Source organism: Natator depressus, chromosome 3, assembly GCF_965152275.1.
Source record: "Natator depressus isolate rNatDep1 chromosome 3, rNatDep2.hap1, whole genome shotgun sequence".
Classification (NCBI taxonomy): Eukaryota; Metazoa; Chordata; order Testudines; family Cheloniidae; genus Natator; species Natator depressus.
In genome coordinates, this window is record NC_134236.1 from 143,709,937 (window position 1) to 143,727,740 (window position 17,804).

At 43.2% G+C, this 17,804-nt stretch overlaps 1 protein-coding gene across 1 annotated transcript in view; it reads right to left on the minus strand.

Annotated features, from left to right (window-relative positions):
- LOC141984535 (kinesin-like protein KIF28) overlaps positions 1 to 17,804 on the minus strand; it is a 60,784-nt gene that overhangs the window by 42,061 nt on the left and 919 nt on the right. The window contains exons 2-7 of the mRNA XM_074947613.1: positions 14,380 to 14,571; positions 12,759 to 12,959; positions 10,239 to 10,274; positions 4,281 to 4,505; positions 1,568 to 1,722; positions 779 to 890 (exon numbers count right to left, since the gene is read on the minus strand). Of these exons, the coding sequence (XP_074803714.1) occupies positions 779 to 890; positions 1,568 to 1,722; positions 4,281 to 4,505; positions 10,239 to 10,274; positions 12,759 to 12,959; positions 14,380 to 14,571 (921 nt within the window). The remainder of the gene's footprint in view (positions 1 to 778; positions 891 to 1,567; positions 1,723 to 4,280; positions 4,506 to 10,238; positions 10,275 to 12,758; positions 12,960 to 14,379; positions 14,572 to 17,804) is intronic.

Consider the following 17,804-nt stretch of genomic DNA (forward strand, 5'->3'; position numbering starts at 1 on the left):
GTTGTTGAGCGAAATGCAGGGCCCTCGAAAAGGAGCGAGATGGCGAAGGCCATCAGGGAACAAACAGAACCGTCTCACAACCCTGAAACCGGTGTGTTTTGGGAAAGGTGAAGAAGCCACGGAAGGCTGGTTTGGACTGGCACAAAGAGCACCAGGAACAGAGGTCGCGGACTGGAACACCCACAAAGGAGCCCAGGACTTAAAACCCTCCTGAGAGCTGGAGCAATTCAGAGATTGGCAGCGGACCCTGGACGACCTGTGCGCACAGGACAGAACTCCCGTCCACCTCTCCCCCTCTTCTTCTTATGTTACACCCAGGCCTGGCCCAGCCTCAGGTAGTGTGGGTGTGAGTATGAAAGTGGGTTAGGGCTTTGGGAACTAATGCTTTCTTCCTTCCTCTGAGTGACATGGGGAGTACCCATCACACTCCGTTATTTTATTATTTTATCAATAAAGCTTTAAAACATAGACACTTGGTGTGTTGTGTCATCTCCTCCCTTAACGATCCTGTGGCCTAAGCCTGATCACCTGACACCTCAGGCAGATTGGTAACAGAAATCTGTCACACTTCTCTCTCTCCCCCTGTTCATCCTATAGGGAGCTGAGGTGCCTAGCCCAGGCTTTTGTGAATCCCAGTGATTTTCTAGTGCCTAGAAGTTAGGCATGATGATGCTGAGCATTGTCACACCTAAGTTCCTTTGGGAATCTAGCCCACTGTGCTCCTATTTTAATAAAAAAATACCAGAACCCAATTTCTGAGCAAGTCAGTCAACTTTACCATGATAGTCCTGCTGTTCCCCCCAAGAGCCGACTGCAGGAGTTTTGTTAGAACAGAGTCTCTGTATGGGATGTGTAACACTTTCTTCCCCATAGCCACCTCAGCCAGAGCACTAAGGGAAAAATGATTGAGTGAGTAAAGGGTTAAACAATACTCTTGACTATAAATCTAACTAAAGAACAAGGAGAAATGCTTTCACTAGCTGTACCTGTGTAGACGCTTCACTACATTAGCTCGTGGTACCATAATCATACATTAGCTAATCTATAAAAATAATGGTCAAGATTTTCAAAACTAGTAACTTGGGATGCCTCCATTTGAATTAAAAGCACCTGATTTATTTAAAAGGTGCTAAGCAACCACCCTCAGAAAATCAGGGCATTTTAAAGGCGTCTCAAGTTGCGTGCCTGAAAATTGAGACACGCAAAACTACTGGTTGCTTTAAAAAATTCTGACTAACCACCAAGTGAAGCAGCACATCATGATTTCTCTCCCCAGATCTGACCCAGACGCTGAGCTCATAGGCAAGTCAATGTATATTCTGTGCTTCCGTTTCTCCACTTTTAAAATGGAGATAAAATTACTTACCTCTCAGGGATGTTGTGAAGCTTAATTTATTAATGTTTATAAAGGGTTTCCAGATTGCTCCATGGTATGCACTGTGGAAGTGCAAAGAATTATGTTTAGCTTACTAGGTAGAAGATACAAACTGAGGGAAGGCTGCCATTCCTACCTTTTGAACAGACAAACACTGCTTATGTGCCACTTGCAGAAAGGTCCCTGTTGTACCTGATGACGTTTCCCAAGGTGGTTAAACTCAGATTTACACGTGTCCCTTCTCTCAGTCTGTCCCCTTCAGAGCCTGAAGACTTTTGCCTTTCACTTCCTGCCAAGTCCACCAGATTTATAATGGACTGCTTGGTGATATCTTCATCTAGAAAAATCTGAAAGAAATTCCATCAGTGAAAGGAAAATGAGGTATTAGGCCATATCCTTAAAATCACAGCAAGGTACGGTAACCTAAAATCTCTGTGAATAGTCTGAGTAAATATATTGTGATTATGTACTGGCATTAAGAAGCAGAGAATTATTGAAAATATGGAAAGTAACGTTATGGCTCAAGGAGAATGAACTTTTGTGTAAAAATTAAGCAAGACACTTAAGAAGGGGTGGAGTTAGGAAGATAAATTCAGCTGTGATACAAAGAGTTACATCCATACCAATGAACCAGCATCAGCAGGGGAGCAAACCACAGTGTACAGAGAAGGCAAGTATATAGAAGTTCAAAGAAGCCTTTGAAATAATACTTGCTAAAAGACAGGTCAAAGCAAGACTTGCCCAGCAACACAAATACCATACTCAGACACACTGGAACAACGGACACCTAAAGGAGGTTGCAATAATCTTGGCCTTGCCTGCATTGGGAATTTGTTGCAATTCCAGCAAATGATGGCCAGACACAGTTGTAGTTTCATCTGTGCATATGTGGACAAAGAATGCCATGGCTGGCACAAGTGGAGCTTATCCTTGCAATAAGCCATTTGTGACAGCAGCATCACTTTTGCAATCCGATGCCTGAACTCCTATAGCTCCATCTGCATCTGAGTCCATGTAAGGAGGAACTCCCTGCAACCAGCTTGATAGTGACAGGCCTGTTGTCACATACAGCTCTGTGTAAGGATGATCACAGCAGTGAGAACTACAGCAATTACAAATTATTTCCAAATCACAGAATGATAGTACTGGAAGGGACCTTGAGAGGTCATCTAGTCCAGTCCCCTGCACCCATGGCAGGACTAAGTATTATCTAGACCATTCCTGACAAGTGTTTGTCTAACCTGCTCTTAAAAATCTCCAATGATGGAGATTCCACAACCTCCCAAGGCAACTAATTCCTGTGCTTAATCACCCGGACAGTTAGGAAGTTTTTTCTAATGTCCAACCTAAACCTCCCTTGCTTCAATTTAAGCCCATTGCTTCTTATCCTATCCAAAGAGGTTAAGAACAACAATTTTTCTCCCTCCTCCTTGTAACCACCTTTTATGTACTTGAAAACTTATGTCCTCCCTCAGTCTCCTCTTTTCCAGACTAAACAAATGCAATTTTTTCAATCTTTCCTCATAGGTCACGTTTTCTAGACCTTTAATAATTTTTGTTGCTCTTCTCTGGACTCTCTCCAATTTGTCCACATCCTTTCCTGAAATGTGGCTCCCAGAACTGGACACAATACTCCAGTTGAAGCCTAATCAGCGCCGAGTAGAGCAGAATAATTACTTCTCGTGTCTTGCAACACTCCTGCTAATACATCCCAGGATGATATTTGCTTTTTTTGCAACAGCGTTACACTGCTGACTTTTTTATCTTGACAAGTTTCAGAGTAGCAGCCGTGTTAGTCTGTATTCCCAAAAAGAAAAGGAGTACTTGTGGCACCTTAGAGACTAACCAATTTATTTGAGCATAAGCTTTCGTGAGCTACAGCTCACTTCATCGGAATGCATCTGATGTAGCTCATGAAAGCTTATGCTCAAATAAATTGATTAGTCTCTAAGGTGCCACAAGTACTCCTTTTCTTTTTATCTTGTGATCCACTATAACCCCCAGATCCCTTTTCGCAGTACTCCTTCCGAGGCAGCCATTTCCCATTTTGTATGTGTGCAACTGATTGTTCCTTCCTAAGTGGAGTACTTTGCATTTGTCCTTATTGAATTTCATCCTATTTACTTCAGACCATTTCTCCAGTTTGTCCAGATCATTCTGAATTTTAATCCTATTCTCCAAAGCACCTGCTACCCTTCCCAGCTTGGTATCGTCCACAAACTTTATAAGTGTACTCTCTATGCTATTATCTAACGTAAGTGAACCCCCAAACAGTTTAAGACAGTGGTTCTCAACCATGGGTACATATACCCCTTGGGGGTACACAGAAGCCTTTCAGGGTGTACATCAACTTACCTAGATATTTGCCCAGTTTTACAACAGGCTACATAAAAAGCACTAGTGAAGTCAGTACAAATTAAAATTTCATACGACCTGTATAGTACCTAGAACAATATAGATACTGAAATGTAAGTACAATATCTATATTCCAATAGATGTATTTTATAATTATATGGTAAAATGAGAAAGTATGCCATTTTTCAGAAACTGTGTGCTGTGACACTTTTGTATTTTTATGTCTGATTCTGTAAGCAAGTAGTTTTTAAGTGAGGTGAAAGTTGGAGGTACACAAGACAAATCAGACTCCTGAAAGGGATACAGTCATCTGGAAAAGTTGAGAGCCACTGCTTTAAGATTCTATTAAAAGATCACCTACTGTAACATACTAGGAAATGTGGTCAAAGCATATAAGGAAAATGAAGGGGCTTTGAATTTGTGTCTGCAATGAACTTAGGAGAATTTACCTTGTGAATTTAACCTTTCTTGCAGAATTAGTTAAATAAGAATTTTAATCTTGTGAAACAAATATTCTGAATAGTGGAAATAGGGCTTCCTCATACTGAACCTGTTTGAATTGGATGGTAATGACCATGTGAGATCGACTGCTGGTAGCATTCATGCTGGTTGAAGCTGTGGTTCTTATTTTAGTTCCTTGTTCCATTAACCTCTCAATTTGTGCGTAGCTGTCACAAGGCACCAGTTTCAAACCATCCACATAAAAGCCTTGTTGCTGGTCTTCTCTAACCTTGAGGCCACCGGGTTTCTTGGTTTCAGATAGTAAATCTATTACCTACGGAGAGGCATTTACAGTCAAAATGTGTTACTGGATACAGCTATGTAGTGATTGAAAAGAACATGCAAACAAAGAAGGGAAAATATCTTTCAAAGTCAAGAAACGATAGCGTGATTTTGTAGGTAGCAAGCAGTAAAGCAATTAACTATACAAATACTGTTTGTTACCATCTGGCACATCATAAAACCACATCTAGTTGGTGAAAATGCTCGTTACTTTGAATATATAACACAACTGTCATTTTAATATGTATGGAATTGTTACTCTCTGCACATTAATATGAAATGGCAATCCTCTAAGCATTCTGAATATGGAACTACCTATCTTTCTCTCCATGCACTTACTTACTCTTCATGCACAGAGTACTAGCAGAATTAAGCCCATGGGTTTTTCTAAATAGCATCAATAGAAATAACCCATTTGCAAAATTCAGGATAAAACAGACAACACAAAGTCACAATGCATGAATGAAACATGACATTTGACAATACCACAACCAAATAAAGGAAATAAGAGTTTAAACTCATCCCCTCTGATTGTTAGACTTCTATATTAGTAACCTCTCATATTCTGGAGGCACTAACCCTTGTCATATGCAGTAGGAAATTAAGAATATTTTAGTCTGGAATTAGGCATCAATCACCACAATCTAACAATCTGGTGCTTAAAATATGAATTAGAAAGATCAAAACCTTTTCTTCATTACCCAGGTCTCTTAACATCTCTCTGCATCCCTGATGTTTCCACAAGCATTCTGGCAATAAAGTCCTCATACCCCTGAAAGCTACGCAGATAAATCCTGTCCTCCTGCAACTCTCTGAGCCCTGGTCTACACGACAGGGTTAGGTTGAATTTAGCCACGTTAGGTCGATTTTAAAATGAATGGGTCTACACAACCAACCCTCTTCCGTTGACCTAAAGGGCTCTTAAAATTGACTTCTGTACTCCTCCCCGGCTAGGGGAGTAGCGCTAAAATCGACCTTGTTGGTTTGAATTTGGGGTAGTGCAGATGCAATTCGAGCTATCCCAGAGAGCTCGAATGTGACTGCTCTGGACAGCACTTTGAACTCCGATGCACTAGCCAGGTACACAGGAAAAGCCCTGGGAAATTTTGAATTTCATTTCCTGTTTGGTCAGCGTGACGAGCTCAGCAGCACTGGTGACCATGCAGTCCCCCCAGAATCGCAAACGAGCTCCAGCATGGACCGACAGGGAGACACTGGATCTGATTGTTGTATGGGGAGAAGAATCTGTGCAGGCCAAACGCCGATCAAAAAGAAGAAATGCTAATATATATGCCAAAAATCGCACAGGGCATGGTGGAGAGAGGCTACAACAGGGACACACAGCAGTGCCGTGTGAAAGTCAAGGAGCTCAGGCAAGCCTACCAAAAGACAAAGGAGGCAAACGGTCGCTCCGGGTCAGAGCCCCATACATGTTGCTTCTATGATCAGCTGCATGGCATTCTGGGGGGGACCCTACCACTACTGCACCACTGTCCGTGGACACTTGCAAAGGGGGGGGGGGAGGTCTCATGCAACAGGGAGGAGGATTTTGTGGATGAGGAAGAGGAGGAGGAGAATGTGCAGCAGGCAAGCAGTGAATCCGTTCTCCCCAGCAGCCAGGACCTTTTCATCACGCTGGAGCCAATACCCTCCCAAGGCGGGATCCCCAACCCTGAAGCCAGAGAAGGCAGGTCTGGTGAGTGCACATTTGTAACTACAGTACAGGGTTTAAAAGCATAGTGTTCAATGTTTGATTTTCCCTGAAGAATTGGGATGCATTCGCAGCCAGTAGAGCTACTGGAAAAGTCTGTTAACATGTCTGGGGATGGAGCGGGAATCCTCCAGGGACATCTCCATGAAGCTCTCCTGGAGGTACTCTGAAAGCCTTTGCAGAAGGTTTCTGGGGAGGGCTGCCTTATTTCGTCCTCCACATTAGGACGCTTTACCACACCAAGCCAGTGACAAGTAGTCTGGAATCATTACAGCACAAAGCATGGCAGCGAATGGTCCTGGGTTTTGGTCGCATTCAAGCAACATTCGGTCTTTATCTTTCCGTGTTAGCCTCAGGAGAGTGATATCATTCATGGTCACCTGGTTGAAACAGGGGAATTTTTTGTAAGGGAACAGTAAAAAGACCCCGTTCATGTAGGGTTGTTTGTGCTTAGCTAAAAGGGATCATCCCGGAGAATAGCCATGCGACGGGGGGAGGGGTGAAGGGATCATCCCAGAGAATAGCCATGCGGTGGGGCGCGGAGAGGTGTGTGCTGCACATCCACCTGAAAACCGCAGCCCCTCCTGTTAAATGTGAAACCCAACCGGCATTGCTTGCTACGGGAAAGGCGGGCGCTGCAGTTTGAAACAATTCCCACATGTCATGAAGGCGGAAGAAGCCAACCCAGTGTACCAAAAGGCTTACCATGGCTGCCTGGAAACCAAATTCTGTTGCCCAGCCGTGTGTGATGTGTCACCATACTGGCAGGCGCTCAATATAAAAGGCAAAATGCGACCTTGTACTTAAAGCACATGTGCTGTGAATTGCTTGATTCACTGTGAAAGTCTCCCTTTTGTTCTCAGAAATGTATCATCTTAAATTTTACTCTTCCTTTTTATCTCCCCCCAAGGTGCAAATGTTTCTATGCTCCCCCTATCGTCTCTGTCCCTGAGGTTATCGCAGACTAGAAGGTTAAAAAAAAGCACTCGCGATGACATGTTTTCTGAGCTCATGCAGTCCTCCCGCACTGATAGGGCACAGCTTAAAGCATGGAGGCATTCAATGGCAGAGGCCAGGAAGGCATTAAGTTAGCACAAAGAGCAGAGGCAGGAGGCGATGCTGAGGCTAATGGGGGAGCAAACGGACATGATGAAGCGTCTGTTGGAGCTCCAGGAAAGCCAACAAGAGCACAGACCCCCGCTGCATCCATTGTATAACTGCCTGCCCTCCTCCCCAAATTCCATATCCTCCTCACCCAGATGCCCAAGAACGCGGGGGGGGGGGAGGCTCCGGGCACCCAGCCACTCCACTCCAGAGGATGGCCCAAGCAACAGAAGGCTGTCATTCATAGAGTTTTGATCTGTAGTGTGGCTACAATAAGCAATATGGCCTTGCCCTTCCCTCCTCCTGCACCCCACCCGGGCTACCTTGTCAGTTATCTCACTTTTTTTTTTAAATTAATAAAGAAAGAATGCATGGTTTCAAAACAATAGTTACTTTATTTCCTTTGCCAGCTGTGATCAATGGGGGGAGGGTGTTTGGCTTACAGGGAATTAAAATCAACAAAGGGGGCAGGTTTGCAGCAAGGAGAAATACACACAGCTGTCACACTGTAACTTGGCCAGTCATGAAACTGGTTTTCAAAGCCTCTCTGATGCGCAGTGCACCTAGCTGTGCTCTTCTAATCGCCCTGGTGTCTGGCTGCTCAAAATCGGCCGCCAGGCAATTTGCCTCAACCTCCCATCCCGCCATAAACGTCTCCCCCTTACTCTCACTGATATTATGGAGCACACAGCAAGCAGCAATAACAATGGGAATGTTGGTTGCGCTGAGGTCTAACCTAGTCAGCAAACAGCTCCAGCGAGCTTTTAAACATCCAAAGGCACATTCTACCACCATTCTGTACTTGCTCAGCCTATAGTTGAACTGCTCCTTACTACTGTACAGGGTGCCTGTGTATGGCTTCCTGAGCCATGGGAGCAAGGGGTAGGCTGGGTCCCCAAGGATAACTATTGGCATTTCAACATCCCCAATGGTAATTTTCTGGTCTGGGAAGTAAGTCCCTTCTTGCAACTGCTCGAACAGCCCTGAGTTCCTAAAGATGCGAGCGTCATGCACCTTTCCCAGCCATCCCACGCTGATGTCGGTGAAACGTCCTTTGTGATCCACCAGTGCTTGCAGCACCATTGAGAAGTACCCCTTGCGGTTTATATACTGGTTGGCAAGGTGGTCCAGTGGCAAGATAGGGATACATGTTCCGTCTATCGCCCCACCACAGTTCGGGAACCCCATTGCAGCAAAGCCATCCAGTATGACCTGCACATTTTCCAGAGTCACTACCCTTGATAGCAGAACGTCAGTGATTGCACTGGCAACTTGGATCACAGCAGTCCCCACAGTAGACTTGTCCATTCCAAACTGATTGCTAACTGACCGGTAGCAGTCAGCCATTGCAAGCTTCCACAGGGCTAATGCCACTCGCTTCTCAACTGTCAGGGCAGCTCTCATCTTGGTATTCCTGCGCTTCAGGGCAGGGAAAAGCAACTCACAAAGTTCAAGGAAAGTGGCCTTATGCATGCGAAAGTTTTGCAGCCACTGTGAATCATCCCATACCTGCAACACTATGCGGTCCCACCAGTCTGTGCTCGTTTGCCGGGCCCAGAATTGGCATTCCACTGTATCAACCAGCCCCACTGCCACCATGATGTCCCAACTGCCACAGCCCATGCTTTCAGGAACATCTGTGTCCATGTCCTCATCACAATTGTCCTCATGCTGGAGTTTCTTAGCTCATTTCTGCACATACTCCGGGATAATATGCGAGGTGTTTACAATGCTCACAACAGCAGCGGTGAGCTGAGCGGGCTCCATGCTTGCCATGGTATGGCATCTGCACGGGTAACCCAGGAAAAAAGGTGTGAAATGATTGTCTGCTGTTCCTTTCACACAGGGAGGGAGGGACTGACAACATGTACCCAAAACCACCCGCGACAATGCTTTTGTCCCATCAGACATTGGGAGCTTAATCCAGAATTCCAATGGGCAACGGAGACTGTGGGATAGCTACCCACAGTACACTGCTCCGTAAGTCAATGCTAGCCACGTTATTGAGGACGCACTCCGCAGACTTAATGCGTTTAGTGGGGACATACACAATTGACTGTATAAAATTGATTTCTAAAAATCGACTTCTATAAATTCGACCTAATACTGTAGTGTAGACATACCCTTACGTTCATTATGAGGGACTCCACCAACAGACACCTCTCACACCAGATAGTTCCCACTGCCTGCTTCATTGGCAGGGACATGCAGGCTGCATTCCCAACAAGTCAAGACCAGAGCCTGGGTGGAAGCCTCTAGTCAGGATGCCTGTCTGGTGGGGGCTCCCTCAAGTGAAGGAAGAGGAAGAGCTAGCAGTGGTGTTGGCGACACACCATTTTCCTCCCACTGAGGGTTCTTTATTGTAGAGTAACTGCTGGGCTACGTCTACACTTACGGTGGCATGTAAAATACAGGTGCTACACATGTAGCTATGCAACACGGTGAAAGGCAGGCTGCGTCCAGACTTGCCACCACAGTGTGTAGCTACACGTGGCAGTGAAAGGCTCCGGCAGTGGAGCGCTGCCGGAACCTTTCCCCACTGCCTCCCCACTGTGAGCGCTTTTCACTGCAGTGGGGAAAGATTCTGGCAGCAGGATACTAGACTGATAAAAATTGAGTATATACAGCAGGGCTTCAGGACTGTAGGGCACTCTACTCACCCTAACGTCACCAACATTAGCACTATGTCTCTCGTGGAGGTGGAGTTATATCAGTGTAGCAGGGCACTTACATAGGTGGCACAAGGCTGTAGTGTGTGCGCTGACATAATTAGACCGACATAAGTTCTCTTACGTCAACCTAACTGTGTAGTGTAGACCAGGCCTGAGAACTTAAAACAAGTAAGTTAGTAAATAAACAAATGGAAAAAGATTAAGATTCAGTATTAGCGTGATATACCAACACCATTACCTGCTCGTTATAAATTTCCAGCATACTGAAAGTAACCTGCAAAGATAAGAAACAGCTGGGAGATAAAAAGTTCTCTTGAAAAAAGCAAACCTTTGATATACAGTTCTCTCTAAGTAAAAGGAACACAGATTGTCTGTACAAAAAAACCATTTGTCTCAAACTAAACCGACAGTTGGTATATCTTGTGTCAATGCATAAGCCATGCGTACAGTTGGTTTGTGTGACTGTTTTCCAGATCCACACTGCTCTCTCCTAACTCCCGTTTCTATGAATCCCCAACCTCCCTCCTCCATCTATAGCCTTTGTCTCCTCAGCTTGTCTTAGGAAAACTCCATATTAGCTTATCCATTTTAAGATGAAAATGTTGGACTTTAATAAATCATTTTTCGTCAAACTACACTAGATATTAATAGTTACAAAATTTCATTCTTGCAACGTTATGGTTATGAGAAAAATTCAGCAAGTGCAAGCGGTAAAGATTCAGACATTAATCTGGCAATGTGGCAAACTTGTATGATTTTCGGTACACATTTTATTAAATAAACAGCAATATATTCCAGCCACATTCATTCAGAAACCAGAAATGGAAAAACACAATTTATGCATAGCCTGAACAAGCAAGCATTGCTGTTGGAACCTTAACTGTTGCACTTCCTAAATTTTGAGATTTTAACTGCAGCCTTAATCGTGCATAAACACAGTTTTTCACACTTAACTTGTATGGAGTTACTTTTGTTTGTTCAATAACGAGGAGAAAGTTTCATAATGTTAGTGTAGTCCCAAATAGCCTTTGCATTTCCACTTCATTATGGTGAATGCGGTGGTAATAGATGAGTTTCCAAGTTTACTGCTGCCATCAGGTCAGAGAGTGGAAAACCCACATGTGGCACCTAACAAAGTGGGGAAATTCAAGAAGATTCCCCCTGGTAATGTCTATGTAAGGGGCAGCAACAACTGCAGTTCCTGTGCTCGCATGCAGAACCAGATCTCTACTAGCACCAACTTAGATGCAAACCACTCCGAAATAGATGGGGAGAGGTTGAGCTATTGAGGCACCGAGAGGAATAGCAGCTGGTGTAAGTGTTCTGCACCTTAGATTCAAATATAGCTAGAAGGAGCTATCAGGTTCCTATTAATTATTCATGGTAACTAGTGAAAGCTAACACTCATGGTTACTGGAGTCTATGAAGCTCTTCTACTCTGTTATATGCAGAAATTATTAGGAACACCAGAGCAGAAGGAAAAAATAGAAACTATTTTTGTGGTTGGACACAGATGACGTGGGAGAATTTAATAATCGCAAAACCTGTGCTGCAATGCTAGGACCATTATTTCTATTGAATATAAAAAGTTTGACAAAACATAAATGACAATTTAAATGACTAAAAGAAAAGTTATTCCTTTCCTTCAGTAGTGAGGGTTGGAAAGTCTGTTGATGCCTGTTTGTTAGACTTTTCCCTTGTATCATTTGAGGAGAGGCACAGCTAAGATAAAGGAGTAGGTAAGTAGAGGTTCAAAATGTAGGTAACTGTTCAAATGTGTAGTCTTCTGTGTGGAAAAGATAGGTTGTGACTATACTAGGGGTGGGCAAACTATGGCCTTGTGGGGGGGGGGGGCGCGACATCCGGCCCTCCAGACATTTTAACCTGGCCCTTGAGCTCCCGCTGGGGAGCAGGGTCCAGGGCTTGCCCTGCTCTGGCACTCCAGCCAGGGAGCAGGGTCAGGGGCTTGCCCCACTCCACGTGGCTCCCGGAAGCAGCAGCATGTCCCCTATCTAGCTCTTATGTGTAGGGGCAGCCAGGGGGCTCCGCACACTGCCCTTGCCCCAAGTGCTGCCCCCGCTGGGGGACGACACCTGCGGACAGGGCAGCATGCAGAGCTGCCTGGTCGCGACTCCACGTAGGAACCGGAGGGAGTACATGCCGCTGCTTCTGGGAGCTGCTTGAGGTAAGCACTGATCGGAGTCTGCACCCGATTCCCTCCTGCGTCCCAACTCCATGCCCCAGCCCTTATCTCCCTCCCACCCTCCAAACCCCAGTCCCAGTCTGGAGCCCCCTCCCATACCCTGAACTCATTTCTGGCCCCACCTCAGAGCCCGCACTCCCAGCCGGAGCCCTCACCCCCTCCCGCACCCCAACTCCCAATTTCATGAGCATTCATGGCCCACCATACAATTTCCATACCCAGATGTAGTCCTTGGGCCAAAAAGTTTGCCCACCCCTGGACTAGACAGTAGGTAAAGTTTTCAGAAGTGCCTCAGTTACCTCGGTACTTTAAAAAGTCATACCCAGTGAAAACAAAAAAAAGTGTTCATGCCCGGATTAAGTTAGCTATTACTGGGACAGGTTCATGTTCTCCTGTTTTAGATCAGCCCCTCAATTCAACACTGCTCACTTGTTATTTTGCATTATGTTTGATTATCGCTGGAAGTTAGTTTTAAAATGGCAATGGCATTTTTCCAAATTTGAATTTGAGAGCATAAATGGAGGGGTCTTGAAAACAAAACAGTGTACACCATACCTGATATTGATTGTTCTTCTGGTTCTGAATTGGTTTGAAGAGCTCTTCACACACAACTGGAATTATGCCTCTGTTTGCACCATATCCAATCATAGAATAGCTCTTCCCTGAGCCAGTCTGGCCATATGCTAGGAGAGTAGCATTATAACCTTGCCAGGCATTGTCCAGAACTCCTTGACCAAGGTCACGAAAGACCTCTCTCTAAAAGGAGACATTTTTACTAATAGAGAATGTAAACACATGCACCAGAATGGGATACAAAGAAAACAACAACCCAACACCATGATTAAACACCCCCCAGCCCTCCAAATTTTTTTAAAATACAGGTTTAATTAAAAAAAATAAACCTAATTAAAATTAAATTTGAAGTGACAACTATCCACAAGGCCTAAATTTACTATAATCTTTTAAAATAATTTAAATAAAACAATATTAAGTACTATATGTCTGCAGCCAAGTTTTAAAGAAAATCAAAACAATTGAACTAGTTGAGGTCATTGGCTAAGCACCTGGAATCAGAATTTGCTGAAGTGCTAAACCAGCTTTTCACAGCAGTAGCCTCTTCTACAGGTGCAGAGAATATTTTCTTAATTTCAGTTTATTCAACTAGTTCAGTCCAATGATTAGTTCATTAAAATGAAGAAACCAATGAGACAACAAAAGCAGAAAAAAATCTTGTTTTCCCTCTTCCAATCTATGAATAAAAACTATGTCTGAGGATGAACTCTACTAGTTCTAATATCTTGAAGGACATGGTAACCAGAAACAATCAATTCAATTCACTAACCTACGGATAATACCTCCTCTGTTTAATAAAACAGTTATTAATGCAAGTCATATTTTGATAAATTTTCTCAAGTTTTTTTTTCCCTTATGTATCCAGCACATCTGAGTTATTTTAGTTTATTAGTTAAGAACTGCTGTATTTGAAAAATATCCATCCAAAGACCTTGGCACAAATCACAAGGAAAAAAGTTAAATATCATTCACTATTTTATAACATAACAAAAAATGTAAAAACAAAGTATCTGAATAATTGTAAATTAAGCTAAATAATTACTTAAATAAATGTTTATATCGTGCATACTCCTGGTTAGCAAAAAGAAGCACCAGATTTTGTGGAAGGGCTATATTTAATTGCAAATCAACGTATTTTAAAGGTTAAGAACCAATGGTTTCCTTTCTTTAGGAAAATAACTTAAGAGCACAAATGCAAAACAAAATGATTAAAACCATGATTTAAAATCAAGGCTTCTGGCTTATTGATTCACTTCAATTTAAATCAATCCACCTTGACATGCACACACATAAAAGCACTGCTATTTAGTTAGTACAGAGGTTAGTAATTACTATTTTAAACTGAAAGTCTGGTTTAATTATGACAAATATATACTTCATATTAAGGTACTTCAAATATTAAGAGTTCCAGAAACTGGAAGCATAAATAAAAATGGAAAGTAGCTTTAGATGTTGGCTTGAAACATGCATTAAGTAGATACAGATAATTCATCTCAGTTCCACTCTTGGGAATTGTAACAATTGCAATCACCAACAAAGTGAGTTGTTTAACATTTTATACTGGCAGGAAGTGCTATTAAATAGCCCTCTGAATACATTTTACCTGGCCTGCATATCTGCTGTTGGATCCAGATGAAACGAGCATGCCATCTTTATCCTTTAGAAATCCACTGTGGGACCAGTAAGCCAGGTCAAAGGTAAAGGTTTTAATGTGCCCTGGATTCTTAGGATCATATATGCTTGTGCTGCTGGAATTCATAGAAATCACACACCTGCTGCATGCATCCTTCTCCCTCTGTATCAAAATTATAATCACATTATCAAACCAGTAGCAGTTCTAGTTGCTTACTCAAAATTTATATTTTGGACCAAATCCTGCAAGCCCTTTGTATGTGGAACTCCAAGTAAAATCAACAGGAGTTTTGTAGTTATTTGGGTATGGAGAATGTGTACGACTGGGACACATAACACAACATATTCATCATAAAAGGTCCAATACATTAACTTCACAAAATTACACAAAATTTCTCTTGAACCAAACAAGATAAATGTAGTTTAACTGTAATCAGGGAATAAATGCCATAGAAACAGATTTGAACGGAAAAGATAGTATCTGTAACCAAGTCCAAATTTGCTTTTTTCCTGATTTTGTAAACATGTCAGCCATTAATGTTGATAAGCTATTGTTGGAAAATCCTTCACTATTGTAGGTATGGCCATAACAGAACAAAGAATGGTACACTATGTATGCTATTCCTGGGGGAATTATGCGCCAAAAAATTAAAAATCTTGCAACAAAAAGTCTACACACAGTATTTTAAAATTCTGAAAAAAATCTATATATTTTATTTGTCAAAACACCACAAAATAAATCACACCAGTTTCAATTCTTTTTGGTTATTTATTTCAAAATAACTGTCAAGTATGTCTGTAACAATACAGACAAAAAAGATTCAGGAAATGTTTTATGATAGATTTCATTCCCAAATAGATTCCTTACTAGGCATATTAATACAGAACTCTGAGTAATAATTCATTTAAACTACAATACAAAACTATTTCCAGCACACCTCAGAAGCAGTAGAAAGGATTTGAGGAATCAGGGATAATGGAAGAGCTGAGGGAGAGGGAAGTAAATTGCTGGAAAGGAGCCTGGGTGTGAACTTGGAAGGTTGTTGGGTATGGGTAGGTAAAGTATGGAACAGGTTTTTGGCCGGGTGGGGAGGCATTGTTAGGGAGCTTCCTCCATGCAGACCCGGGCTGACCCCTAGCCTCTCCCATTAAGTCAGGCATATCTGCCTGTCCCCATGTGTTCCTGCATCCCCATGCGTCCCTCCAACCCCACTCAGACACCCACTCCTCCCATCCCCATATGGCCCTGCACGCCCTCCCCCATCCCCATGTGTCTCTGTGCCCCCCACCCAGCCACCCCATCCGTGTGTCCCTGTACCCCCTCTCCTTGTCCCCATGTGGCCCTGCACCTCCCTCCCCCGTGGCCCTGTGCCTCTACTCCCATTCAGCCGCTGCCCCCGTCTGTCCTCCCCCACTAGCCCTTATGAGCCCGTCTGATCCCCCCCACAGTCCCCAGCACCCCACGCTGTATGTCTCCCCATAACCCCTGTCTCCTGACCTGCCCCACAGCAAAGACCCCCCCTCTTTTTCTCCCCCCCATTGCTGGCAGGGAGTTGCTGCTTTGTTCTAGCACCACAGTGCCCTCTGATGGGCAAAAGGTGGAACTACAGCAACATTTCAGCAGAAGCTTTTTTCTGCGCAAAAAATTAAAAATATATGGGGCTCAATTATGCACACGCACAGTAGAGCAGAATTCTCCCAGGAGTAATATGCTCTTTCTCAAAAGTACATCCTGAAAAAGTACATCTCTTTCTCAAAGAGCACAACCCTGTTGATTTACTTCAGTGGGAGCAAGATTACGCCCACTAATATTCTTACAACTAAAATTCTGCTCAGTGAACAGAAGGTTCACACAAAAATGGAGAGACAGTAAAGGAAAGCTTATTCCTTTGCATTTTGATTATTGCATATTACATCGTATGATCCTAAACTGATCAACATTTCTTTTTGACCTTGACTGACAAGAGGTCAAAGATGCTTTTGTCTGTAGGCAGATTTTTCCAAGTAGAAACATCCAGACTATCAACAGCATTCACACAGTAATTCATAATCAGTCAAATGAAGATTGAAACTGTTATACATATCATTATTGTCCTTATAAACTTGATAGAAGTCTTTAATCAGCCAGGAGTCTGAGAATTTTGATAGAGGGTTTGCTGTGAACGATCACCTGCTTTCCATGGGCTTGTCCATACAGGGATGCTCAGGAAAGTTAAGACGAATTAACGAAGATGTGAAGTTAATGTGAATTAAAGTACATTAAACCACTGTGTGAACACACTCATTCAGAAGTAAAAGTGCCCTTAGTTCGCTTTAGCTTAATTCTTTGCGTTTTAGGGATCCTGCTGAATTCAGGGCTTGCCTTTACCATTCCTCCTCAATGACCTCTTTGAAAGATATTTCCCATCCATAACAAGAAAGTATCAGCCCTTGGCTTTAGTTTGCTCATCTTCTCTCCATGGCTGGAACTCAGAAGAAGCCACCTCCTTCCTTCTCCTACTTTAAAACGTGTATCTGGGAAAGAATGCGGTCTCCTTCTGTGATTTAGGCTTATCCAAAGAACAGAGGTCCCCTTCTTTGGAGAAGGAGCTAGAGCTTGTGGAAAGTAGGGATGCTTTTTCGTCTTTTTTCTGTGCTAATTGTCTGTTTGCCTTATGGAAGGGTAAATCCCCCACCCCCCAGGGTAATGTCTCTTCTTAGCTAATGTTCCCTTTTGGGTTACAGTCTGCAAGGACATGGGTGTTTGTCTCTCAAGTCTCAGTATTCCTCATCAACTGATGTTGAATTGGAAAGGATGTATAAGGGAGTGTCCTTGAGAGCTCAAGTTCTTCCTTTCAGGAAGGAGAATCTAAAAGAATGCCAGATCCCATGCCAAGTGACTCAATTTTCTGCTTAGGAACAGATGCTGGGAGCCAAGCATTCTTCCATTTAGTGGTGAATTAGATTGAGTGATTCAGAGGAATTTTCATGTTTACTCCTGAAAGGTCTCCTGAAATCTGTATCTCAAGAGTGGGAATTATGTCCCTGATACTATCCCATAATGAAAACATAACCCCTCCCCTCTTCCTTTCCTAGCACTGTAGACACAATCATCATCCTCCGCAATACACTTGCGAGCAACCTCAGTGTTGAATCAGGCCTGGTCTACACTTAAAATCTTAATCAGCATCAGCATCATTCCCTCTGAGCAACATAGCTATACCAATTTAAGCCCTGGTGCAAACACAGCTAGGTTGATGGAAAAATGCTTTTGTTGACCTAGTTACCACCACTCAAGGAGTTGGATTTCCTATAATGGCAGAAGAATCCCTTATAATCAACTTCAATTTTCAAAAAAACCCTTCAGGATACCACACAATCTACCAATGCCTAGATCTCTGCTCTAATTTCCTTCTA